This window comes from Phalacrocorax aristotelis, chromosome 10, assembly GCF_949628215.1.
Source record: "Phalacrocorax aristotelis chromosome 10, bGulAri2.1, whole genome shotgun sequence".
Classification (NCBI taxonomy): domain Eukaryota; kingdom Metazoa; phylum Chordata; class Aves; order Suliformes; family Phalacrocoracidae; genus Phalacrocorax; species Phalacrocorax aristotelis.
In genome coordinates, this window is record NC_134285.1 from 8,296,924 (window position 1) to 8,324,013 (window position 27,090).

At 42.4% G+C, this 27,090-nt stretch overlaps 1 protein-coding gene across 1 annotated transcript; it reads right to left on the minus strand.

Moving 5' to 3' along the window:
- Positions 1-12,521: 12,521 nt before the first annotated feature.
- On the minus strand, positions 12,522-23,750 carry NPTX2 (neuronal pentraxin 2). The gene is made up of 5 exons (XM_075105019.1): positions 23,210-23,750; positions 21,537-21,753; positions 17,818-18,062; positions 16,050-16,229; positions 12,522-14,156 (listed from the first exon to the last, which is right to left on the minus strand). The coding sequence occupies exons 1-5, from the start codon at positions 23,657-23,659 to the stop codon at positions 13,929-13,931; spliced, it is 1,320 nt and encodes a 439-aa protein (XP_074961120.1). The 5' UTR covers positions 23,660-23,750; the 3' UTR covers positions 12,522-13,928.
- Positions 23,751-27,090: the final 3,340 nt, after the last annotated feature.

Genomic DNA, 27,090 nt, shown 5'->3' on the forward strand with positions numbered 1-27,090 from the left:
AAACCAATTTCTGCTTCAGACCTGATGTTGAAGAAAGACTCATGATAACGGAGGGGAAAAAAAAAACCCAGAAGTGTAAGTGGTGCAAGAAATACCCAAAATTACTCCTAGCTGTTCATGCAACAGGCAGAAGGCAGCCACAGCTGACTTGCAAGGAAGAAAGGTGCCTAAGAGATAAGCAGGACAAGCCCCGGCAAGGTCATGGAGCAGATCCTCCTGGAAACCACGCTAAGGCACATGGAAAATAAGAAGGTGATTGGTGACAGCCAAAATGGCTTCACTAAGGGCGAATTATGCCTGACAAATTTGGTGGCCTTCTACAACAGCGTTACAGCATTGGTGGGTGAGGGAAGAGCAACTGACGTCATCTACCTGGACTCATGCAAAGCATTTGACACTGTCCTGCATGACATCCTTGCCTCTAAATGGGAGAGACACGGATTCAATAGATGCAGCACTTGGTGGATAAGGAATTGGCTGGATGGATGCACTCGAGAGAGTTGCAGTCAACAGCTCTATGTCCAAGTGGAGACCAGTGACGAGTGGTGTTCCTCACTGGGACCAGCGCTAACGTCTTCGTCAGAGACACGGACAGTGGGACTGAGCAGCAAGTTGGCAGACAACACCAAGCCGTGTGGTGCGGCCAGCGTGCTGGAGGGAAGGGACGCCATCCAGAGGGGCCTTGACAGGCTTGAGAGGTAGGCCCATGTGGACCTCATGAAGTTCAACGAGGCCAAGTGCAAGGTCCTGCACATGGGTCAGGGCAATCCCAAGCACAAATACAGGCTGGGCGGAACATGGATTAAGAGCAGCCCTGAGAGGGAAGACTTAGGGGTGTTTGACGAGAAACTTAACATGTCTCAGCAATGTGCACTTGCTGCCCAGAAAGTCAACTGTATCCTGGGCTGCATCAAAAGAAGCATGGCCAGCAGGTCGAGGGAGGTGATTCTGCTGCTCTTCTCTGCGCTCATGAGACCCCACCTGGAATACCGCGTTCAGCGCTGCAGCCCCCAACATACAAAGTACATGGACTTGTTGGAGTGAGTCCAGAGGAGGGCCACGAAGATGATCTGAGGGCTGGAGCACCTCTCCTATGAGGACAGGCTGAGAGAGTTGGGTTTGTTCAGCCTGGAGAAGAGAAGGCTGCGGGGAGACCTTATTGCAGCCTTCCAGTGCCTGAAGGGGGCCTACAGGAAAGCTGGAGAGGGACTTTTTACAAGGGCATGTAGCAACAGGACATGGGGTAACAGCTTTAAACTGAAAGAGGGTAGCTTCAGCTTAGATATAAAGAAGAAATTCTTCACTCTGAGGGTGGTGAGGCACTGGTGCAGGTTGCCCAGAGAAGTTGTGGATGCCCCATCCCTAGAAGTGTTCAAGGCCAGGTTAGATGGGGCTTTGAGCAACCTGGTCTAGTGGGAGGTGTCCCTGCCCATGGCAGGGGGTTGGAACTAGGCGATCTTTAATGTCCCTTCCAACCCAAACCATTCTATGATTCCATGACCAATGAGTGAAACCTGAGGCCACACAAAATCAAACTGGGGGAGGGGGAAAAAAAATGCATACTATCTTAACCCTGAGAGAATTGACTGGAACATACTGCAAAGGGAAATGTGGACTCAGTGTCTGCTGACATGTTCAGACCACTTTCTAGGGAATCCGTTTTATAGAGCAAATCACAAGCTCAGTAGAGAAATAACTGGGATCCTCGAGAGTCTACAGAGCTTGTTACTTGGAAGATGTTTCAAGCTGAGAATTGCAATTTACTTTTCTTTGGTAACTTTTGGGAATAAGGAGCTCTTATATTCCTGTGCTACAGTTTTCAGGAGTACACAGTGTGCGATAAGGAACATAGACCTTCAAACTACTTCCTCTGCCTATAATGGCTCAAATCCAGTCCACCTCATGTTAGGCACTTTCTGTACCACTGAAGTTAAGAACATACTTATAATTGCCAGTCTCAGGAAAAGAAAGTAGTTTCTAAATAACAGCTCAATTCTTAAAGGCATCTTAGCACATCTCTCTTCTCCAGCTGTTAAGGAGAGTTTCTGTGATGACTACATTATTAACTTAGATCCCTCAAGAACTGGTCCAGGGAACTAAAAGGGTGCTTCACCATGCCCCAGGCCACTGGGCCATGCCTGAGCCAGGCTGGTGACCTCACTAAGATTTTTGTAGCTGCAACTTTCTTCTAAACCCTTTTTTATCTGAAGTCAAATACTTCCGTTTCATTTTTAATCCTTGTGTAACAAGATTTTTTCCTCCATACTGCACCCCTCTGCATTATTAATTTCAACAAAAGACAGCGTCTGCTATTAAAAATTTCATAATAAATATTATTGCCAAGTGCTGATGAGCAGATGTTAAGCAGCATTTAAAGATTACAGGACCAAGGTAGGTCAAGTTATTTTAGTTCTCTCTGGAATCTAGAAAGCTCTTTTAAGCTGATTTTATGACGAGCCCGATTGCCTGCTTTCATTACTAGAAATTTGGCATATCTAATCCCCTTGTTTCATATAGCAGAGCGTGCTGAGGGACATGAGTGTTTCTCTTCATTCAGTTTAATCAACCAGCTGCAGTTGCATTCAATCACCTTTACTGGAGAATGAGCCTTCACTCACTATGGCTTCATCTAGAGAATAAATTGGTATGCACAAGGAGATCAGGACTGCCGGCAATTGTACCGCAATGTCGATTCAGACCTATAATAATAGTCTGTTTGCATCAGTGACCCAGTATACATGTAAACAGTCTGTGTAAGTCCAAAAATAATGGGCAACAATGCAAACTAATTCAGCTTGAAGCTGAATGGAGCAGTACACTATCTGAATGCCATTTTTTTTTGGTGGAGCATCTGATTAAAGCTAGTAAGAATTCCCTTCAGCTTTACGAGCCTGTTTCTCCCGTCAATAGTCAGCAGGCAGAGAGGGGACACCCTCTAAAGGATGACTGAGCAAAGCAGCCAGCAAACTCTGGACACAGCTCTCTGGAGGATGCCCAAAACAGACATCCATCCTGTTTGGAAGTCAACATTTGTGACATGCGCCAAAAATCTCAAGTTTCCGGGTGGACTACATGTCCTGCTCAAGGACCCTTGTTGACTTCATGCTTCCTACCATTAGTGTGTGTGTAGCTTCCTCCTAGCTCAAGTTCTTACCACCTGCTGTGGTTAAAGACTGTAATGACCCAACTAGCTTAAATAGGGAGGGAAGGACAAAGCAGCAACAGGCACCACTGTCATGACTTTTGTACCAGTAGAAAGTGTTGGGGTAACAGAGTCTTCTGGAGGCATAAAACCTTTGGACAGACAAATCCAAAGCAGCTGTTACACTGAGATTTGGAAACCTCACCCACTTGCTCTAACAGAAGCAATCAATAGCCACAATGAAGTTTCCTTTCTCCCATCCTCTGTGTGTTTTAGAGGAAGGTAAACATCAAACCCAAATTGTGCGCATTAAACGATTTGTGTGCAACAATTATGACAGAAAAATATGGAGCAAACGAAAATACTTGAATAGAGCCATTAAGCTTATCTCTTAAGGGGCAGTTTCAGAAACACAGCTGAACTCAGAGGCATGGGCTTTGATTTATTTCCCCCACCCTTCCAATTCAGAAAACAATTTAAATTCCAAGAGTGCTAAGATGACCTTGCATTCTCCTCTGCTTGCCTGCTAATTAGAGTTTAACAAGTGGTGCTTCCAGCCCTTCATAGCACATCTAGAACAGAAAGTGATGCAAATGTGAACTGATAGGATCAGAGAGCTTTACCCTACCATCAATTTCTACATAAATCCAGATGGGACATCAACAGGAATTTTGTAGACAGGAGATGGCCCAAAGCCAAGAAGAAACAGCACTAATAAATCTTACTGTGGTCATGTTGTTCTGTTACACTTCCATCCTTTTTGAGGTTTAAAATATTGCAGCAATTCCCATCTGGGGCAAGGCCCAGAATGTAATTTTATTCTCTTCTAATGCTTTCAGCTGATAAGGCTGTCAACAGGCAAGTTTCAGTCAGTGAAACCAACATAGCTTCAGTGAGCCAGGAACATTTACATCTTGAGAGATAAACTATGTGTTTGCAAATACAATATACCTTAGCATAGCTCTTAATTACATCAACTTGCAGTTTTCACTTAGGCATTGATAATGCAACATATTACAGTGATTTTTCTAGGAAGAAAGCAAGGTCTCTAAGAATCCCCCACCAGTCTTGATTTTCTGCTCCAGCTAGATTTTCAAAGTCATATTTGGAATTCACCCACCTATTATACAATACCCATATAGACTGTTCTTACAGGTGTAATTTGATTAAACAAAAGATTTATGGAATTTTGTTTTGAATCTGTATTTTTCAAGGCCAAAAAGCATGCAGAAATGTTTTAATAATGTCTGAAATGCTGCTCTGAATACAGTTAAATAACAAAGAGCTCATGTAACTAGATTTGTGCCATGCACTATTATAACAGCATTGCTAATCCAAGAAGATGCAGAGGTATCAAAGGGATGCTGAGGAAGCACCATAGCAATGCTTCAGAATCAAGTAGAGTCTGTCAGCCCTTCAAGACACACAATTTTTATACAATTGCCACCAACAGCCTTTTATACTTAGAAAGGAAAGGAGAAGGTGGTGCTTTAGAAGTTTTCTGGGAGTTTTTCCCTCCATATCAACAAGCCCTTATGGGAAGTTATAAAAAAACTGGGATGCAATATGTTGCATATTGTTTAGACTCCAAGCAACAGGGGTCCCATATCCAAAGTCCACTAAAGCTGATGGATGGTTCCCAAAGCTTTAGCAGACTCCTGATCAGCCCGTCATATAGTCAATTCCCTGTCTTTCCAAACTGTAGCATACACCTTCTGCTAGTTCCAGCTGGTTTTTTAGTAGTGAAGAATCATTTCTCAATACCACTAAAAAAATAGAAATAGCTGAAGAGCCTTTATTGCTAACATAGCCCCAGAAGTGCACAAGAACCACTTGCAAGACTGACATGGGTTTCTACAGCAACCTGTTTCCACCTTGGTGTTTAATTCAGACTGCTCTAGAGCACTCCTGTCTGCATCTGGAAAAATAAATTATTGTATTTCTGGTAATGAAAAGGGATTTGATACTCACACACCCCACAGGAGTGCAGGCTGAAAATGAGCATATCTGAAGCCAGTTGATGCAGTCCAGCCTCCCAAAATACAAACTTGACTTTTAAGCAAGGACCGAGGGGAAGATGGTTCTTTCCATAGAATGCCCTGAGCTGGAAGGGACCCACAAGGATTGTCGAGTCCAACTCCCGTCCCTGCACAGGACAACCCCAAATTCACACCGTATCTCTCTGAGGGCGTTGTCCAAGTGCCTTTTGAATATCACCAGGCTGGTGCTGTGATGCCTCCCTGGGGAGCCTGTTCCAGGGCTCCACCACCCTCTGGGGGAAGAACCTTTTCCTAATATCCATCATTTTTCCTTCATATCCACAATAATCACAACAGACAAACATTACTCCCAACTTCTGCTGCTGGATTCAGAGACAACTTTTCCCTTACCACACATATTGCAATGGTCACAGTTTCCTTCCACTTCTCTTCTCAGGTGATTTATGCTTTTCCACCCTCCTCCCTGTCCTCCTTTAAGTGAATTGCAAGAAGTCTGCTACAATGAACAGGGAAAAATAAAAACATAATGAGAACTGCCACTTCTTAGCTCAATGAATGCCACTGAAATTTGCATCCTTCAACCGGAAAACAAGTATATAAATGTCCAGCCTTTGAATTCAAGCACTGAATGAAAAACCAGGGCCCAATCCAAGAGACATTAGTAAGATTCTGCTATTACTTATTATGATGAAGCTAGACTATTTTTACTTTTAGTCCCCACCCTCAGCTGCAGAGAACTTGCCCTCAAGGACTGGTGCAGGGGGGAGAGAATGAGGAGACAAAGAAACCCTCGACACAACTCACCCACCAGGAGGTTGCCCCGAGATTTACCAAGCAAACACCAAGCATCCTCCAGTTTCCCACAGAAACAATGAAGGAAGGAATCAAAGTAAATATTTTAACTGAAACCATAAATCAACCACCTTTTCTTGTTTTCTGAAATGGCTTGATATAAATCCTCATTTGCAATATTTTTGCCATATCAGAAGAGAGAGCTGCTCGTCTGGCAGGGATATTTATTGTGCTCAGCAAATGCTAGCACATTACCCCCTTTAACACATGTAACTCATCTCTAAAGGCTCATCTTCTCACTGTGTCCTCAAAATTACTGAGCGGAAATAAAAAAAAAAAAAAAAAAAACCAAAATAAAATAAGGACTTAACAAACTCCAGTGATTCAGAGTAACCTACTCCAGCTTGTGTTTTTAAAAACAGCTTTAAAGTCACACCAGATTTTTTTGTTACTTTTTTACCAGCATGCTCAGATTTGTCTCCGTTTCTTGTTGTTCTCCCATTCAAGACTATGGAAATTTCGCCTACAGTGTAATCAGAAGAGGAAATTCAGTCATATTCATTTCTCCAGGGTAAAGTAACCAGAAAGGCATTAAAGGGCATAGCCTAGTGCAGGCATCACTACACACATCTGTAAGGTCACTTCACAATGATCCTTTTTCAAACTCTGCCCATGGTGCAGGACGGAACAGACCTCACTAAATTTCTGGGACCTAAACAATACCATGTGCCAATTGAGCTCACGGATTTGCTCAGGATCAGAAGATTAAAATCATGGCTACAGCCCCCAACAGGCCATCCTTGCAGCATCCTGTATCTTCATCACTCCAAGAATCCCACCCCAGTCTCCAGAAGTGAGCTGCTATCATCTTACCCCTGAACCCTCTGATAGCAACCTGAGGTCTAAGAATCAAGTATCGGTCCCTTCCACTTCCCAAAGGTTGTAAAAGTGGGCCCTTGAATGTTTGCACAGGTGTCCTGCTGCGGTGGAGATCTGGAGTCAGCCCCACTAACATCAGCGGAGCTATGCTTGATTTGCACTGACGCAGCTGAGGAAGCCTGTACTCTTCAATAGATTGCTCTGTTTCATACATCCTACTTCCACTTGTGCGCACAAAGCCCTGCCGGCCTTCAGGCGATTCCCAGAACAAATAGGCTGGTTTCTATTTTCAGCAGGAGCCAATGTCATTGCTTGGACTCACGTCAAGGCAATATTTTTCTTATGTTTTTTCCAAATCCCAAGCGTAGGGAAAAAAGAAAGACATTATCCTCTGTGTAACTTGTTCAAACTGATCTGCCAGGTCTTAAATTAACAAGTGAGAGCTGCATTCTGTCCCAAATACTTTGTTTAAGGCTCTTCCAAGCTGACCTGTGCAGTCCGTGGTGCCTGAGTAACCATAGCAGCATATCTGAACAATGCCAAATACTTGTGAACAGACACGCAAAAATTCAAGAGGTGGAATGCACAAAGCGTGGATCTCGGTTAAAAGCAGAACAGCCACTAGAAAAAGCACCGGAGCTGCTGATGAACATGAGAGCAGAGTTAGATCTACTGTTTACCACAACCAAAATGAGAATCACAATGGGTGAATGAGAGTGCTAGTACAGCCTCAGAATTAAGATGACAGCACAGATATATACAAGTTAAACTGGCGACCAAACCAGCTCTGGAGGCCCCCCTGAATCGCCTGGATATCTGTGGCCACCGTAATTACCCAACTAGCTAGTTCTGATCACTTCCTTGCAAAAGCCTTGTAGGTGCTGGTTTTCCACTTGACAAGAGCCCCCAACAGGCCAGAAGTCCGAAGCACATATTGACAGTTGTTTTCCCGTTTCATTAAATTATACTTGATGCAGGGAGGTATTTACCTACTGCAGTTATCCACGGAGCTGGAAGTAGCTCCAAGACTTTAGAAGCCTTGAAAAAGCTAATTAACACACTGCCATAAATAATTTGATCTCTTAGGAGGATATGTACTCTCTACACAGTAAGTAACAGCTTTCTTTAATGAAAAAAAAAATATGATTTGCCAATGCAGATCTGTATTTTATTATAGATGTTTATCAACCTTTTATAATTTGCCATAAAGAAAACAGAAAAGGAAAAAAGAGAAACCTTAGCCTAAAACACAACACATTCCTGAGAGCTACACCATCCCTGGAAAGCAAATCTGGCTCTGTCATGTTTTGTCAGACACAAATATCTCCCACAGGGGACTCTCACATCAAACGAAGACTTGGTGCGGATCGTTTCTCCCAGACCCTTTTGCAGTTGCAGAGATAGAAGGAGGCTGCACAGGACAATGTCTTCCCAGAAAGGAAGCAACTGCCTGCTTTGTGCTCTCTGAAATGGGAGGAAAACTAGTTGCTTCCTGTTGCAGAAAAAAAAAGCTGTCTGGGACCACACAGCATGATGGCAAGGCAGGCTTCCCACTGCAAATCAGCAGCAAACGCCAAGTATAATAAAAAAAGGAAAGTTATAAATCACCTGCTTAGACAGTGTTGTTATCCATGAGGTTTTAGCATATTCTTTTTAACACATGAGTTTGCCCTTTAAATAGGTTTCCTTTTGTCTGGTGAGGTCAGAAGGGCAATCTCTTGTTGTGGAGATAAGCCTAGGTGACCAACTCTGTTGCAGTAGCATAAGGATTTTAGGTTTCTCATAAGCCGGTTTAAGTGCTTGGAAAGATACAAAGTAAAAGAGCATCTAGTACTTTAAAAACCACCTAAACCCTCCTAAGAAATTAGTCATTTGGTTATATTTCCGAATCCTTATTCTTAATAAGCACTCCAGAAACGCTGGTGGGAACAGCTTAGTGACCTAAAAAACAGGGCAGAACTCTTGCAAACATCTTTTAATACAGAAGAAAAGCACGCACCATGCCACAGACGCTCAAGACCACCCTTTGCAAGGTAAGCTCTGCTCCCTGTGATCCAGTACAAGCCAACCGGTAGCAAGGGAACAAGAGGGTAACACAAAGACGACTGCTTGGCATCCTTCGCGTGGCAGGAGCGCCTGGGAACAGCACCGCTAGGAGCTAAACTGCTTGGACAAACGTGTGCTGGGATCCACCTTGGGTGAAACACCAAAGTATCTTTAATAAATAAAACAATTTCTCTCAGTGGCAAGCCATCAGGGAGCTTCTGTACTCGAAGCTTTGCCAAAACATCAGCCCAGCCCTCCTGTGGGGAAAGAAACAGACCTTTGAACTCCTTGTGCAAATTTATACTTTCCTAAGTGCAGCCTTTTAGGAACCACTGTAGCCAGGGGTGCAATTAATTCAATTCCTTCCAGAGGATTTTCAGCTCTGTAAAACTCATGTATTATTTAAGCCTCACAGCTAAACCACAAACAATATCAAGGTCCAGCTCTTTCTCGGGGCCGGGGGGGCGGGAACACGTTTTGGTGAAAGATCTCTGGAAAATATTCTGCAACACCTTCACAACCCCCAGATTCCCTGGCAACCAATAGAAAGCTTTCATTTCTGAAGCAAGTTTGATGGTACCTGACTCCCTCCATCAGATCTATTTCACCAGGCTCCTTGCTGTGCCTAGCCTCAGATTCCTACAGCAGCAGCAAGGGAACATCATCTGTGGTAAAAGCCTCAGCCAGGCCATTCTCTCCTGCATCTGTGCTCCTAGCAAGATTCAGGTCCCCCCAAGGATGATGCAGTAGAAGAAAATTGATCTTCCCTCCCAACCTAAATAACTGAAATCAGCTGGATGAAGAATCCTTATACATGGAGATAGGTGCCACCAGCAAACAAGAAATAAGTCTACTCAGTAGTTATATAAACATTTTTAAAGAACATTATCCCGATTGAGAAAGTGCCAGCTTTAAACACCTAATACAAAGCACCAGCTTTGCTACTGACCTGCGTTTTGCCTTTAGGAGAGGCCTGAGGGAAACCAGCTCTCTGGAGCAAAACAGAATTAGCTTCTACCTGGCAGTCTCACATATTTGAACACTGGGCAAAATGTATGTAAAAATGTGGGTAGAGTTTCATTGGCAAGAATTTCTGTAGTCTTCCTTGTGTTTCTGAGACCTAAACTAACAGTTTAATGAGCAAGTGCTGTCCAGCAGAAAGACACCTGCATGAGGGGGTCGGTCTCCCATGCACAGCAGGATCCCAGAGGCACAGAGGTGGTCCTCCTCCGCCCCCTCCCAGTAAGATTCAGCTCTAGTTAGACAATAAGTACATAGCTAAAGCCTTCAAGCAAATACCAAACATATGATATGATTTACATCTTCTAATGGCCAGATAGGTAGTCAAGAAACCTTAACTGTCTCTGAAAAAAATATAACCTGGATTTAAACATACCAAATGCTGGACACTTTGCTGCTCAATAGCCATTAAATGCATCAAGTACATACAGACAGGAGAGTGCAATACGGACACTGACCAAACAGCATTCACACTTGAGAATTCATCCGGAGACCTAGCCAGTTCACAGCTCCCAAGAGGCTGACTTGTTAGGATCGCCAGCACTGCTTTTAGGAGTCCTTGCTCTGCCTGTTTTTAAATAAAAGCAGATTTTCTAGAAATCTGCATTACTGCATGTTCCAAGCACTGTAGCTGTCAGTCAGCCTTCCATAAGTTATTACTTCTGTGTATTCAGAGCAGTTTGGGAACTGAAAGTTGTCTTGTCACTTCCACACTCCATAAACAGTATAGATGCTGGAATATGGTAATATTTACTCCTGTTTTGCCATCTGCTTATATATGCACATAAAACATGTGACTCCCAGAATGTAGAGCGGCAGAACAGCCGTAGCTTTTCATCACAAGATAAAGGTACAAAAATCAATACATATATTTTCTTTTTAATGAAAAAGATACTGATGCACAAAAGAAAGAATATATATAGTAAAGAAGAAAAAAAACCCCTCTTTTCAATGGAAAATATACCCCTTAGCTTTAGCTTTTACTAAAGACTCAGTGCCAAAAGAAAACCCACCCAAAACCCTCCCCCCCAAGTCCCTACCATCTTGGTTATGTAATCAGTAAAAAACAAACAAACTGAAAAACAAAGGACTAAAGTTGTTTATCTTTAGAGGAAACGGTCCATCCCAGCTCTAGGTCAGTTTGCAACAGACAAGGGTCCCCAAGCACCCTCTTACCTAAGCATCTTGACATACCTCATAAAAAAGCCAACTTTTAATCTTGATTTCCACTCCGAAGAGTTGTTCTGTAACACTCCTCCTTCACACAGCCTGAGCAGAAGCTGAGGAAGAAAGAAGCCAGCCACTCGCTAGCACCAGCCTAACAACAGCCCCCAGACCAGGTGTTCTCACTGTGCACAAAACATGGCAATTACAGCCCCCACCCACAAACACCTCCCCATGCAGGTGGGGCTTCCCACTCAGGTGCTTATTGTTAAAGTCAGCACTTTAACACTCTCACAATAAAGATCAATATGGTCAATTGATGTGTAAAGACCCTCTGCTTCCGTCAGCCGACAACTGAATCCAAACACTGAACTAGTATTTAAAATTATAGACCATGCCCGCACGCAGGCTCCTAGCCACACAGGAAAGCCTCTAACACAATTTCACCATTGCACCTTTCAAGAACAGGGTGAAAATATGCAAAAGCTATTGCCTGAAAGGGCAGACCTCAGCACAGGTAACTCCAGACTTCAGTTCCTTCTGTTTATTTTGAAAAAAAAGCTGATAAAGAAAGGTGGATTGACTGGAGGGCTGATGCCTCTGCTGGTCTCCAGCCCACAAGTGGACTCACTTCATGGATAGTGGAATTTTCAAGAAGAGTTGTGCACTTTCCCTGATCTTAGGACACAGATTTTTGGTTGTTTTGTTTTTTTTCCCTTAGGGCAGGGAAAGTACTGTTGTGGGTTGCAGGGGAAGAGATTGAATGTTTTAAGGCCAATAAGAATTAGAACATGTGAAATGGAGCTGTGTGACATTTCACAGAAACCTCCAATTCTCCATAGCCAGAGAAGGATGTCAGAGCTGGATAAACATTTCTGCCTCAGCTGGTTGTTCTCTTCCAGAGAGCACCATCAACTTCTTAGCTTACCAGCAGAGCATTTGGTTTACTGCCAGACCCCATGTACACTGTGCTTTACTACTTGCACGGGTGTAGTGCCTCTGCTGTCACATTTCAGCAAGTCATCTCATTGTTGAGCAGTTCTTTTCACACTGGTTTGGAACACTTAAGTTGCCTACAACTAGTACTTTCACCCAGAAGGGGTCGTAGCTTCAATTTCTCATGACTGTGAAAAATAAATATGAACATATGTTCTGTGTGTCATCCCACTCCAATGAAACTGCTGTATCCCAGGCCATGGTGTAGAGTAGTGCCTAAGAGAGCACCGTGGTAGGAGACAGCTCCCAGCCTGAGCTTCAGACACCCCACCACATCCCAGTGTGGAGAGCCTCTCCCCAGTCAAGGTTAGATGCACACACCTAGGACCCTTTTGGTTGAAAACTGATTTAAAAGCTCTAGGGAAAAAGGATAACTTCTTACAGGACAGTACTTCTATCAGTCTAGAGAGAGTAGGTGAACTCGGAGCAGCTACATAAGAGAACGTTCAGTGGCGTGTGTGACTATAAAGGAATTAAAAGACTCATTTTTACAGTGCATTTTAATTAAAAGTTCATTATAAGAATTTTCTTTTAAGAACAGCATACTACATATTAATGGAAATATGTAACTTTATCCTACAAATGGGACTGTCACCATATTATTCTTACAATTCAAACATATGAAAAATAAAATATGATATTTAGCTTTATAAATTCCCCCTCCCCCCCTTTAAATAATTTTTCTTTTAAATAACAAAAGTATTAACTCTTTCCCAGTACAGTGCATTTGCTATCTGCGAGCCACAAACCAAGTAGTCACATCAATGCCAAGGAAACAGCAACATTGTTTGCAAAATATTGAGAGAAAATGATTTAAAAAAATATAGTCAGCCCAGTGCTTACAGAAGAGACAGTCAACAAGAATTGAAAAAACAGCACATTTTCATATTACACAGGACCATTATAATAACATAGAAAACAGTGCAGAAGACTTATGCTGGAAAAATACATAGCAATTCTCAGCAAGCAGAAACTGAACTTTGGCACTTGCTCATAAAAAGGCCTTTCAAAGCAAAACAAAATGAAATTCTCTTAATCACAGCTCGTATATTTAAAAAAAAAAAGACATTGACTAAAGCAAGAGAAACAATAAAGTTTACAAGCCAGGTCACTATGAATCCAGTACATTCAGCCTACAGAAAATAAAAATGCCATCTTTCATCCATCCATCTACGCTGGGATCCTGGCTAGCGAAAGACAGGCTTTGGGACAGAACCTTACCTGAAGCATCTCTGTTTCAATGGAGCTATGCTGATTACACAGCCCATTCTTCAAACGGAAGAGAATAGCATGTCTCATACATTGCCTCCTTATCATAAAATAAGGATTCCTAACCTGCAAATTAAAAAGCAAGACCTTGCACTCAGACAGTGGCTTTTCTGCTCTACCCATAGTTGCACCATGACCACTGTAGTGTAAGGATTAAGTAGTTTCTTTAAAAAGGGCTAAAAAAGAATGGCTTCGATTCAAAGGGGAAACGATAGACTGGGAGGAAGGATTCACATTTAGTCTGTTAATCTTGGCGCTTTGCCAGCACTGCACATTATCCAAAGGAGGATGATAATTAACCTGTGCATGGCTGTTCCTCCTCCCTGCCAGAAGAACTGATGTACTAAAGCCAGGCCTAATCAAAAGGCTGATGAAGGCCAAAGCATATTTTTGGATCAGGCCATGGCAAGCAAGGGCTGCTCTAGCCAAGAAAAGCTTCTTTCGTTGTCAGGCTCAATGCCCCAGACTAGCAGCTATCTTTGCACTGAGGCAGTTCACTCAATTTTTTTATTTTTCTGAGGCGTTAAGATTGGGGAAGGGCAGAGAGAAAAATAAGTGCTTTAGATTGCACAGAAGATTGTCCTACTAAAAGGGGGCACTTGAATGGAAAACAATTGCAGCTATAAATCTAGCAGACGCTCTTCACATGTCTCCACAGGCCATTTAGTAGCACCTCCAAACACATCAACGTTGTTATCAACCCAGGGTATGATGTTGCCAGGCATGTTGGTAGAGCAGTTAGCAATATTCATGATGTCTTCAGCTTTTAAGACCCTGTCCCATATATTGAATTGGCTCATCTCCCCAACGAAGGCTTGAGTTGCATCAAATCTTCCTCCTACTGTGTCCTTTAGGCAGACAAGAGTTAGGATTAGGTGAGACTATTTCAGCATTTTCTTTCTCCAGCTTGAAGACCCTCCCCCCCACCCAGCCACGCTGCTAGAAGGAGGTGCAGCACTAGGTCACAAAGAAGAATAACTTCAAGTTTCTGGAAGGGCTACTTTGAACAAGACATTCTATGGAACAGTTAAAAGCTCCAATCTGAAATGCATCAAAAAAATTCAAAGCAAACAGTAGTTTGCTATACAAGGGCTATACATAACTAACCCTGCCCCCAAGCAGTACAGCATGAAAACAGCTTTAAATGTTGAGAGTAATTTAGGAGCTATTTTGCAAGCTTGGCATAGGACAGCTTCAGCAAGAACTGCATAGATGTATAAGATTATTCTAGGAGCTTCATGGCTATAGATTAAACTGTAACTGCAGCCCTTGACCAATTGTCTGCAGGGCCTAAGATGCCATCTTTGGATCTAAATACACAGGCTTCTTATGGTTTTACCAAATGACTAACTCAAACTGCTATGCATAAGCCTGAAAGTGTTTGCTTGCTCCATCCACTACTCAAGGACAGAAATCACACATTTTGTGTGATCACAGTAACATGAAATTGATAGCACAGAATAGAACCAAGCATAGTACAGGCAAATGGCACGCGAGAGTTACGAAAAGCTGCCAGCCACTTAGTGAACTGGAGCATCTGCTATGCAGAGTGTATTAGGATTCTGAATTTATCATTCTGTCATGGGTAAGTATCTACTAAAATCAATATCAAGACAAAACTAATTTTTCATTGCCCTGTTGTGAACCTGGGAATCCTGGGGAAAGGCTATTTCCTGCTACTCATTACAATAGGTTTTTTTTTTTAGTAGATGTATAATCATACAACAAACAGGTAGGGGAAAAAAAAAATTGTGAAGAGCCACACAACTCATAGGCAATAGCTTAATGACATGTTACCTAGAAGAGAAAGATTCAAAATCCTTTGGGTTTTTTTTTTCCAATATTCAAAAAGGACTTAGCATTAACCTCATGAATGTTTTCTGTTGGCAGCTTTATTAGCATCTGCATTAAGAGTTATTTACCTACATCTTTAATGAGAAACCAAATGTCTGATATAGAATTTGTCACTTAGACTTCAGACTCATCTTTAAAGTAGACATCAAATTCTGAAAGAGTGAGGCTCCACTATTCAAAACACAACATTACACACCTGAAAATCTGCAGAATTTGGTCTGCAGCAAGTTCTCCATAGCAGGCCAAATTATAAGAGATCCTGATATACCCACAAGCACTCCAGTGCCCACAGTAGTTGGTCCCCTCACCCCCATACACACACTTTCCTTGGTTTATTCCAGGGCTCAAGGACTACCATTCTTACTATTCTTGGGATGAAGAGGAAAGAAGGGGGGCAAAACCAGTAAATTGCTAAGAGGGACAGTCAATTTTGCTGCAATTAAAAAAAATTTAAAACAAATTGAAGCAATTATACTTGGTCTGCTTTCAGCAAGCTTCGTTTTGACTGCTCATACAACGGTGCTAGCCAATTCTGTCCTTTCCTGTAACTGCACTGGCCACATTGCTAGTTACCAGCAATCTAGCTCAAAGGATTTAATTTAAGGTATTATTCAGATCACTGACAAAATCGCGCACTGGAGCGTTAAGAGTGGGAATAGGAATAACTGCAACATGAGTATTCTGAATGTTTCATAAATGAAACAAAATATACCAATGTGTGATTGCATTAGGTATTTGTTGCTTTGTTTTAATCTTTCTGATACTGTGTATACAACAGGAGCATGTGTTTAACAATGAAATTTTCTTACAGCTGCTGGGAGTTTTGGTTTGGGTTTTGTTTCGTTTTTAAAAAAAAAACGAACGCTGGCACACACTCATTCACTCACCTGTTCCTGACCCAGGATCAAGACACCTCCAGGTTTAATTGGGTGCCAAGGAGCAAGATTCTCCCCAGTGCCAAGCTTCTCTCCGTCCTGAAAAGCCTCCCACATTCCATCTCTGGTTGTCCATGTTATACAGATATGATGCCATTTTCCATCACTAATGAAGAGAGGGAGCTGGGCAACCTACAAAAAACAAAGAATAATACATGTTGCAAACCAAGTCTACCAGTTCAAGCACAACATTTAGAAAGGAACAGTATTCTGTCCTCAGAATTTTTTCAAATAGAATTTGCTTCTGTCCTCAGAAGCAAACAACCTCAAAGGCAGAAGTTAGTCCACATCTTTCTACTTTGTCCCAGCTCTGTCTTCAGGAATACAGCCATGCTTTTTACTATAAATATGAGCCTTGATTTCATCTAGAATCAAGTGACACAAGTACCAGAGTCTAAGCTGCTATCAAAACCACTGATCCTGCATATTAATCTGTAGCATCTGTTGTTTAAGTCTCAGTGCTTAGTCCTAACTTTCCATCCAATGCTCACAATAAGTCTCTTAAAATCTGGGGTTTGCTTGCACCACTTGCAGTAACAACTCTGACAAATGCATCTGCCTGCTTCCAGCAAAACTTGTGGGAACTGTTACCAAGGGCTCCAAATAAGGAGGAATTACGCCCCTGTAGGAATTTGATCTGAAAACTTGATCAAGTAAACATAAAGATACAAATGCAGCAGCTATGGAACAGCTGTGATGTGGGAGAAAGAAAAGCCTCACAGAACATTAGTAGTGCTAACATAATATTGACGAGAAAAAAAGTTATTGCTAAGGATAAGCAGACTCAAGTTTCCTTCTCTTCCACAAATCATTAACAATAATTGGCTTTTCACTTTTATTTATTTGGCAGGATGATAAGGATTTTTAGCAGTCCTAACTAGGCACGTGACTGAACCACCTGTGTTGTAGATCTGTAAACACCTGATCCCTCAGAGAGCAGCAAGTTACTAGGAAACCTAACAGGCCAAAGAAAACAAGGGATGGTGCCTGAAGGCAAGTTAGGCTACATTGCAGCCTGGCCAAGTTAAGAATCTAGTTTTGCTCACATTGATTCAAATCAAGTCACTTAGCTATGAAGTGTAAATAGGTGATGGTAGCTAGCCCAAACTGAAGGCAGGGAGAAAGGAATTATTCATAATCAGTTTTAATGGGACCCGTTTTCCTCAAGCTTCATTCTGGAGGTGTCAGAAACTACCAGTGGTATGAAGTAGTGAGAGACAATTGTTGCCTTTTGTATCTAAAGTCTGAAAAACTGTATTTAAACTGATGTTCAGTACTTAAACAGAATAAAACCAGACAATTACATGCTTTTTGTTCTGTCTTCTGCCAAATTAATTTTAACACACCTGAACTTCTAGGATTAAAAAGATAGAAACACTGCAGCTGGCTTAGATCTCACAGGCTTTGCAGTAGTGTGGCTTCAAGTATTGCTTCCTTTTCATAAAGGAAGCAAGAAGCCAAGATCTGCTTGTACATTCAGAGGACAAGCATAAATGTGTGCACACCCAGATGTCATGCTGCTTTGTCTCAACATGCAAATAGATGTACCATTTGACTGTGTTTCAAGTACTTTTATGAACTTGCAACGGACAGATGGACCACAGCAGACAAGCAGAGCTGTCTTCTCTCAGAGACAATGAAAGAGTTGTTAGAGAGGTACCAAGGGTTTGGGCCTCATTCTATTAATGTAGACAGTGAACAAGAGTTAGTCAATTCTCACCTTATCATTAATTAGAAGTTCAATTGGATTATTCCCCCATTCTATGAGGACAATTTCATTAGCTTGGCCAGGAACAGCATAGGAGAATGGAGTGCCAATTCCAGGAGAAGCACTTGATCTCAGCCACAAGCATACAGTAAAAGCATACAGCTCTGGCAGAGTCTTCTTGATCTTCCCATATAAGTAGTTTGTGCGAAGAGGAAGGGAGACTTTGAATTCATCAGGTGACTTAAATGCACTGTTACCTACAATTACATTGAGGAAGAAAAACCTTTAGAAATATATTGTTTTGTTTAGTGTTAATTCAGGTTAAGAAACAATATATTTGATATTGAGAATCTTTGGAATTCTAATCACTTTGGAGAGGTACAGAAAAAATATATTTTAGTATTACTGAATGTTGATTTTGCAGCACAGAAAAATACAACTAGATTTCATATATATCATACTAATCACTTATTTTTCCTGTTCATTTAGAGCAAAAGAATAGATGGCAGATGACTAATGAGAGGCTATTAAATATTTTCTTTCTTCATTGCTTAGTTCATGGCTGGAGGCCTGCCTATTTCAAATAATTCAAACCGTTTTAAAAGATATTTACTATTACTAAACATGGATTCTCTGGTATGTTCATTATTAAAGCATCACAGTGCTTCAAAAACAGTATTTTTTTTCTTACTACTGCTACCCAGGGAACTAGCAGCAGCACCCCCATTTCACAGATAGCAGGCTGAGAAACAGGTTGATGCTCTCATTTTGGGTGGCTAGTCTGAAGTAAACTGACATATTCCAGAAAGCAGAGTTAAACTTAGTAGAACCAATTTCTGTCCTGTAGACAAATCAGGAGGAGATCTGAACAAAAATATAAAGCTGAAGTTCAAAGTGACCTGAAGAAAAATACAATATGAAGTTATGAACTACAAAAACATTAGACATTTGTTTTACTATAAAAGCAGAAATTATTATGTAGCTTTTTCTAAAAGGTAAAAACCAGTGTGATATTCCAGAGATGTTTATTAAATTGAGAACTCTTAAGACCAAAGCTTTCTAAAGGTGGAATACTCTGTATTATATAGTTTGTATATACTTCTGATGTAGTTGCTTATGAGTAATTTTCCAGAATTAAATATTAAGAAGAGAGAAATTCCACATTGTGCCACAAAATAACACCCCACAGTTCTGTAGTAGTGTTACCCTCAACCTTTTAGCAACCCATTCTGAATGCCACTCATTCCCTTTACTTACATATCTGAAAAAAGTTCAATCCCCTTGCCAAAATTCACACTGCAATCCAAATGAAGAGCTATTGCACAAAAGGTTGACACAATTTTCATATGTAATTTTTAAACCATTGGCATTCTCTCAGTTCCCATTCTCAGAAGCAACTGAAGTGTTTTGACTGCATTTTTCACAGAACAAGGGGGTGGAAGAAAAAAGCTTGTTCTTGAGGAATTTACAGACCAAAAACTGAAATATGTTAAACTTGAAGCAAAAAACCCTCCAGGGTCTTAGGGCTAATGTTGAGCAACCTGCTCTAGGCTGGTACAACCAATCCCATGTATAAAAAACCCAACACACTCCATTAAGAGAATTAGTCACCCTGAAAGAGCTTAGCAAAGCAATAACGGGTTGGAAAAGAACAAACAATATTAATCTTATTAATATTTTTCGGTTTCTTTTCATGACTTGAAAACATCCACAACTCCAAATGATAACAAGATCCTCCTGTTCTGGCCAATGGGGCACATGCACAGGATAAGGCAATCCTTTCCTAAAGGATCTGAATTATTTTTGGACAAGGCAGGGAAGAAATACTGTTATTCCCTTTTAGAGATGGAGAAAATAGATTTAGACATAGCAAGTGACCTGTTCATGTCTTCAGCAAAGCTAGGAATCACATTTAAGTCCAGGCACTATTAGTTGCAGGATTATTGCTCCACCCAGTCCTGCTTTTTAATGCATCACCTACTGCTGTCAATGGTGACAACCAGTGAAGGAATTACCAGAAGACTTTGGAAATTACAACAGTTGTATAAACTTCAAACTCCTCTGTCCCACTGGTAACTAAAGACAGCTGTCACAATAAATAAAAAAAATTCCAAAGTTCATAGTGTCACCTTAAGGTTAGTTTTTCCTCCATTTATTTAGTCTCAGGACAATGAAGAGCTTATCACACTCTAGTTTGTTGTCAGGAAGAGATGCTAAACAATATGGCATTTAAAATAAAAATCACACTAGAAATACTATTTTCAAAAGAGGTCAGACCACTTCAAATATTGTCTGCATTTAACGTACAAAATCATTAAGTTCTTAGATCATTATTACCCTCACTTTAATTTGACAGAAGAACCAAAGGCATAGAACAGCTAAGCTGCACTGTTATAGAAAGCAAATTACACAACTAAAAGAAAGCCTGTGTCTTGGTTCCTGGCCCAGTTTCTTCACTTCCGTGGAGACTTAAGACAGCTCTCTCTCCCCACACAAAAAATAAAGGTGGAAACAGGCTGTTTTTAACCTAATTAAATTTCACATTCTTGTTCTCCCACCACCTCCCTTTCTCCTTCTGATGACTTGCTGATATGAGTCACATCTTTCAGAGACAAGGACTAGCAATACTTGTCACATAAGACATTAGCAGGCCACTAATTCTCCAGAATTTCAGTTGCAGTTTAGGCTTTATCTTAGCTCTCAGGAAATACTACATGACAGAACCAGTAGAATATATCTTTGTCCTACTTCACTTTTCCCTTCCTTTACACTTTTGAAATGAAAAAAGATACAATATTACATGAATGGATCCATTAGACTGCATTTTAAAATTCGTAAGGTATGTACATTTGCACCATTTTGAAAGCATGTCCATTAAGCTGCTTTTAAGCAGAGAACCTATTGACCTTGGCAAATTATTTAAAGATTGGGCAGCAATATTTACTGGTGCTCTAGTCCTATAGTCCACTTTGTAGGTGTATATTATAGTCACTAGAGAAAGATAGTTCTGTTCTTTAGCTCATTTCCACAGACATTTGTAATTCAAATAAACAGACTCTACTCAAGCATAGAGATCTCAGTAATAATTAATCTAAGTACCTGAATAAATGACTAGGATTACGAGTGTCCCCCAGTGGCACCATGTGTAATCTACTGTAAATTCTGAAAGCTATACACCTGGGATAGGACACAACTCAAGGATCTGCAGTACGCAAAGGCACAACCAGCAAAAAAGACAAGACCACTAGCAATACTTCCACAGCAGCACAGGAAATGGTTCTGGTATGAAACGCCATTCGTTACATCAAAGGCAGTTGTGCTAATTAAATTTCGCCCATATGACTTTCAGTCCAAATAAAGGCAGGCAGCTCTGCTTAGGGGTGTGCTTGACATTACCTAGGTATTTACCTGACACCAGTGTCATACTTCTTCCCATTTCCACTTGCCTCCTTATATATCTTTCCATCCCACAAACACTAAGAGTTTCATCCTAACCACCCACATACACCAAATTAAGAGACAGGAAGCCAAAGCCATGCAGAGGCCTGTCAGGCAGGAAGCCTGTGACAAAAGGAAAAACGAAATCCATGTATTTTGCTGTCACCTACTATTTGGTCCAGCACCTTAACTGTCTTTCCCTCGAGGCCCCCCTTTTAGACTACTGCACTAGGAGGAGGGAGTAAACACAACTCAATCAGCACGGGGAAGCGTTTGGATTCTGTGTAGGTTACCTTTTTCTAATTCAGACACTCTTTCTAGCAATGCGTTCAAGGCTGTCTCTGTCCTCTGCCGGTGGGCTGATGTCTCATTATGAAGCAAGGACTTTTCATCCTCAAGCTCGGCCACTTTGCTCAGGAGTTGGCGTTCCAGGTCTCCAAGTCTCCGTTGAAGCATCTCTCGAAGGTCATTAGGCAGTGCTGCATATGACACGTTGGCTCGGAGTTGGTGCTTTAGGGGAAATGAGAAAAAAATTGTCATTTCTAAAACAGAAGCCGAAATGCTGATATGCTCCTGATTCAAAGGGAAGAAAGCAAGATCACCAAGCTCCCCAGCAAGTACAAAAGAGGTATTGCTTTTAGCACTTGTCATGTTCAGTGCTTTTATCAATACTGTAGCAAAACAGGTCCTGAAACAAAAGGACACTTTTGTTATAGGCTTCCAGAATTTCATGTGAAGGAGTCTTCATACATTCAAGGTCAATAAAATTGATGTAGGAAGCCAGGCCTGATGTACGTCCATTAGTACAGGTATGTCTGGCCCACTAGTCAATTTTTGCTTTACTTACTGCAAGTGACACTGTCAACTTAAGTAAACAGAAAAACTATTAGTTCTTTTTAAATAAAAAATTAAGCTACTTCAAAAGCAAGTTTACCAAATAAAGTTTCCTCAGTTTTTATTTACAGACTAAAGAAATCTGATACTCTTTAGATCAACTGTTAGCCAGTAAAAGTATTTAAACTGCAAGAAAACCACCCACACTCTCTCAACACTGGTATCTTTAAGGATACTACGAAACCAACGGTTCCACCTACTATATCATTCTAGTGGAGTTTCCCTTCTACAACACTAAAAAAAAAGCCTCAAAAAGACAACAACAGTAACGAAAGGATGTTACGCTATCAGATCGTTCAAACTGTACTTGCAAAGTAGTCCAGAGTGTTTAGACCTCACAGAATAACCTTTAAGAAGTTACTCGCCATCCTCACAACAGCAGTGACTGTTTGGAGAAGAGCTGGAGGACATGCATGTAGCTCTCGGCGTATGGAAAGGAAAACAGCATCCAGTGTGATTCCTGTGGGAATACCCTCTATAAAGTAATTCCATGTGTGTCACCCAACCATGGGCACCGTCCAAAGGCTCACAGAAATCACTCATCAGGGGGCCTTGGACTGAATCCCCTTTCTATTCGCAGGCATGCAGAATCAGGTCCTTTTTATTCTAGGTCTCTAAATACAATGTCTTATCTACACAATCTGCCCAACAATCTCCTCATTACTACTGGCCTGTTCAGCACCATATGCACAGGTCTTACTACCCAAGACATCCACTTTATACCTCAAACCCCATGAAGCCACGTTCCCAAAGAGATTTAGACATATTAATACAGAAACTAAGCTGGTGACAAGCAAGAAAACCATAATCTCCCCACCCATAGTGGGAGAACATATTCACAGAAGAGCCCTTCAGGTTTTCACTGTTAAAGTGAGTGGACAAATAATCAAGAAAACAAGACAAGGCAGCCAAGCCACTCGCTCCCAGGGCTCAGCCAGTTCGGATTTATCTCCATAAAGGTTAAGGAGACTGGTTGTGTCCACGCAGCCGTCCAGAGCCACTGGTACAGGTTAGGTGGTTGCAAGTTTCGACGCGGGTGGGCGAGGAGGCTGCCCCCCCGCCCCGGCCCTACCTCCAGGCTCTCCAGCCGGTCCTTCAGGGTCTGCATGGTGCGGCTCAGCTGGTCGATGACCTGCGCCGGGTCCCGCGGCAGGTCACCCATGGTGTCCTTGCCCTTGCCCAGCTCCTTCTTCCACGTCCCGGTGGTGGACTTGCTGTCGGCGCTCTCGCAGCGGCTCAGCTTGCCGGTGAGCTCTCGGATGGCCTCCCGCTGGCTCCCGATGGTCTCCTTCTGCTGCAGGACGGTCTCCCGCAGCTGCAGCACCGTGGCTTTCAGCTCCTCCTCGGGGGGCAGCGCGCCTTGCACGGGCACCGAGGGCAGCGGGCAGCCGGCGCCGGCGGCGTCCAGCGGCAGCGAGGTGCACACGAAGCGGCTCCCCGGCGGGCTCTCCTGGTCCCCCGCCGCTGCTCCCCGGCCGCTCACGGCTACGGCGAGCAAGAGCCCGGCGAACACAGGCAACATCCCGGCTGGTGAGCGGGGCGACGGCTCGGAGGGGACGCGGGGGCGGCTGACAGGAGGCCACTCCCGCCGCCCCGTCCCGCTCCACACGCCGCTCCCGCGCTCGCCGCCGGCCCGCGGCTTTTATAGGCTGGGCGGGCGCGTGGGGGGGCGGGCCCGGCGGGCGCCGGTTGGCTGCAGCCGGCGCTGACGCCGCGCGGTCCCGGGGGCCGCGGCGGTGCGGGGGCGGCGCGCTCGGGCGGGCCGGGCCGGCGGCACCCGGTGGGTCCGCGCACGGCGCAAGGCGGCGTCGGCCGGGGTCCGACCGGGTGGCTCAGGGCTTTGTGCGGCCGGGTCCTGCCAAGGCCCCTCCCCAGGCTGGCGACGGCACAGCCTCCCTGGGCAGCCGGTGCCTCGGGTTCGGCGTCCCCACGGGGAAGAAGCTCCTCCGCACGAACCTGTCTTGCTTCGGCGTGCGCCCGTTGTCCCTTGTCCTCCCACCACGTGCCGCGGTGAAGAGCCTGGCTCCGTCTCCATCATCTCCTCTGCTGAATTAGCTCCCGCTTTCTATATCTGTTGTTGGGGGATCAAAACTGGGCACAGCCTCTCGGTGTGATCCAGCCAGTGCCGAGCAGAGGGGATCATCGCTTCCCCGCCACTGGCCAGCTACGCTCCTGCTAACGCAGCTGGGGATACCGTTGGCCTGAGCCAACTAGCTGTTTGACCTGAAAGATACTGCTGTCACAAAAACACAATACAGTTCAAGTTATAGACCAGTATTTAGATTTCCAGTCGGGGGGAAGGGACGGGCATTTTAATAAGGAGCTTCAGAAATTTTTGCAGAGTACCACAGGACTATTGTTGGACCGTGAGACCATTGTGGTTTTAGCTATACTGTCCATGGTATCCAATATTTTTAATGCTGATAACGGTTACTTTACATTTACAATCTGTGAAGTCTTGTCTGTTTTTCCAAGTGCCATACAAAGCTCAGCTGAACAGCTCCTGCAACCTTCTTCTGGGTGTACAATGAAAACTGTTACCTCTCCTGGAAAAATCGAGAAACAATTTCCTTAGGCATCAGCAGAGGCTGCTCTTAGGACTCTAAAACCTTTCAGTAGAATTTCAGATTTTTAGAAAGTTTATGTACAGAAATGAAAGATATTTTACCATAGGGTGAGTACTATGAAATACATAACTTTTTAATAATAATAAATACAAACAAGGAGTAAAGAATATGTAATTGAAAAGATTTTTAGCTTTTTCTTCAGTCAACATGAGAATTGCTTTATGTTACAGAATGAACTAGCAAGTTTCAAGGAGTGTGTATCACAGCGATGGTTAAATCTGGTTGTTTCAAAAGTCCAGTTTATTTGTTCAACTCCTCCAGCAATGTCCTGTTTGAAAGTCATGTTAGTCGAAGCTGACTGCAGCCGATGTTAAGCCACCCAAGTGAGAGATGCAGCTCATATTGCTTATTCAAGGGGAGAGAACACAGAGGACGGACAGAGTTCAATAAGCAACCAGAAGCTCTGATTTCTGCCTGAACTCCTTTTGTCTGGAAACCAGTCTCAAGAGACTGTACTACTTCCTGGTTGAATGGAAAAGAAATATCTGCTCAAGTACAGACACTGACTAATTCCTGGTTAGGCATCTAACTCCCATTGAAATCAACAGGATATCATCACTTAATCATTTTGCTGATTAAAATTCTGGCTAAAATTAAAATGCTGCAATGAGGGGGACCATGCAAGTACACTAGGAACATCTTGTCTGTCAACATGGTGTCTTTCCAGGCTATAGAAGTTCAAGAAATATTAAAACCTATATGCAATAATGTACCAACGTTTTTGCTCTCCATGTAAGATTACTCAGTCACATCTGTATCATTTCTCCTGAACATCATGTGCAGCAGTAAGAAAAAACTTCATAAAATAATTGTACAATGCTGTTTTGCCTGTCCTTAGGGCCTGTTACCCCTCTGTAGGATAACAGTATTCTACTGCTTTTATACAGCTTGATTCCATGCTCTGTAATATGCATTGTGATGGTACCCTATGAAAATAACCTCACATTACTTAAAAATAAACTTCAAAACTCTGATCCCAATTTTAAAACCCACTTTACAAATCAGAGCTGTTCCCAAACATGTTTTGACTCAATGCATGACAGTGATAAGGGTGTTGCTCCTTTTCAAATTCAAGCAATGTATTGCTTCAAGGTTTGCTTAATTATAGATAGATTTTGTCATAATCTCTTCTTCAGGCAAGCTGCGAAGCAGTACAAGCAGCAGCAGGCAATAAACACCTGCCTTCCAAAGTTCTGTAAGGTATAAGGCAGTAAATAGCTTATGACAACAGAAGTATTGTCCTTTATTACTATACTGTTTCTTTTTGGCAGGGGAAGTCTGTAAAACAGGAAAGAATCCCAACAAAGACATTCAGAAATGTCAGTTACTGCACATGAGGGTATAAATGTGGAGGAAGGGTGGACAGACGTGGAGAGAGGCAGGTATTATCCATCATCCTTCTTAACATCCTTAATATTTTTCTATGGTATGTCAGTACTTTCAAAAAAAAAACCCACCAAACAACACAGATTACCTCACTTTACCCCACTTCCAGATTCTGAGACCTAAATTTAATGCATGAAATAATTTATTGAAACACTGCTTGTGACTGTAGCTGGTGTTTTTTCATGTTGAAGGCCATATCAATCTTCATTTTGACTAATGTGCAGCAGTACATTATCATAAATAATAAATCATAAGTCATTAAAAAATTGAGGAAGTCCATCATTTTTACACCAATATATCACATGTTAAAGTATAAGCAAGCTGAATACTTGATAATTTGAGATGTTTAAAAAAACAGTTGCAAGGAGGGTTTTTTTTTCCTTATGACCAAGATGAACAGTTTATAGGCACAGTGGTTATATTTCACTGTGGCATAAAAGTTGATTTGGGTAGAGGGGGAAGCACAGTGAGCGCAGATAACTTACTACTGCATTTGAGAGGTTTTTAGAACTTCCTGGTTCTGTGGCTGTCAGGCAGCCTAGCATCTCTGCAGCCACAGAATGGATTTTTAATTTTTAATTTAACTTTGACAGTTTCTAGTGCCTTCAAAAGGGCTTTATTCTCTTTGGAAACAGCATTTGCATGCCAACTGCTATCTGTCTTTATCTTTGATGCACAACTGTAATATCTAATACCAGAACTTCAATATGTATGTAAAATGCAGCTGGATTCCCCAAAACATAAAGTTTTTGTGTTTAGGATGAAGGTCTGGAGTTCAGGAGATCTGACACAGAACTTTGCTAAACAGCTCTGGCCACTATCACTAAAACAACCTTGCAAAACTTTTAAATAAATTAGGAGACTGTGCCTCATTTTTAAAGTGTAGCTTAAGCCCATGAAAGGCAGTGTACAAGGGACTTCAGATGAAAGATGGGCTTCT

Bases quoted from the DNA above. Each gene is read 5' to 3' on its own strand.
- NPTX2 (XM_075105019.1), bottom strand. From the start codon at position 23,659: ATGTTGCCTGTGTTCGCCGGGCTCTTGCTCGCCGTAGCCGTGAGCGGC. The intron at 21,754-23,209 runs GTAGGGCCGGGG...TTTCCCCTAAAG, and splicing joins ACCGGCTGGAGAGCCTGGAG to CACCAACTCCGAGCCAACGT. The intron at 16,230-17,817 runs GTGAGAATTGAC...TGTTTTTTGTAG, and splicing joins AACTTCTAATTAATGATAAG to GTTGCCCAGCTCCCTCTCTT.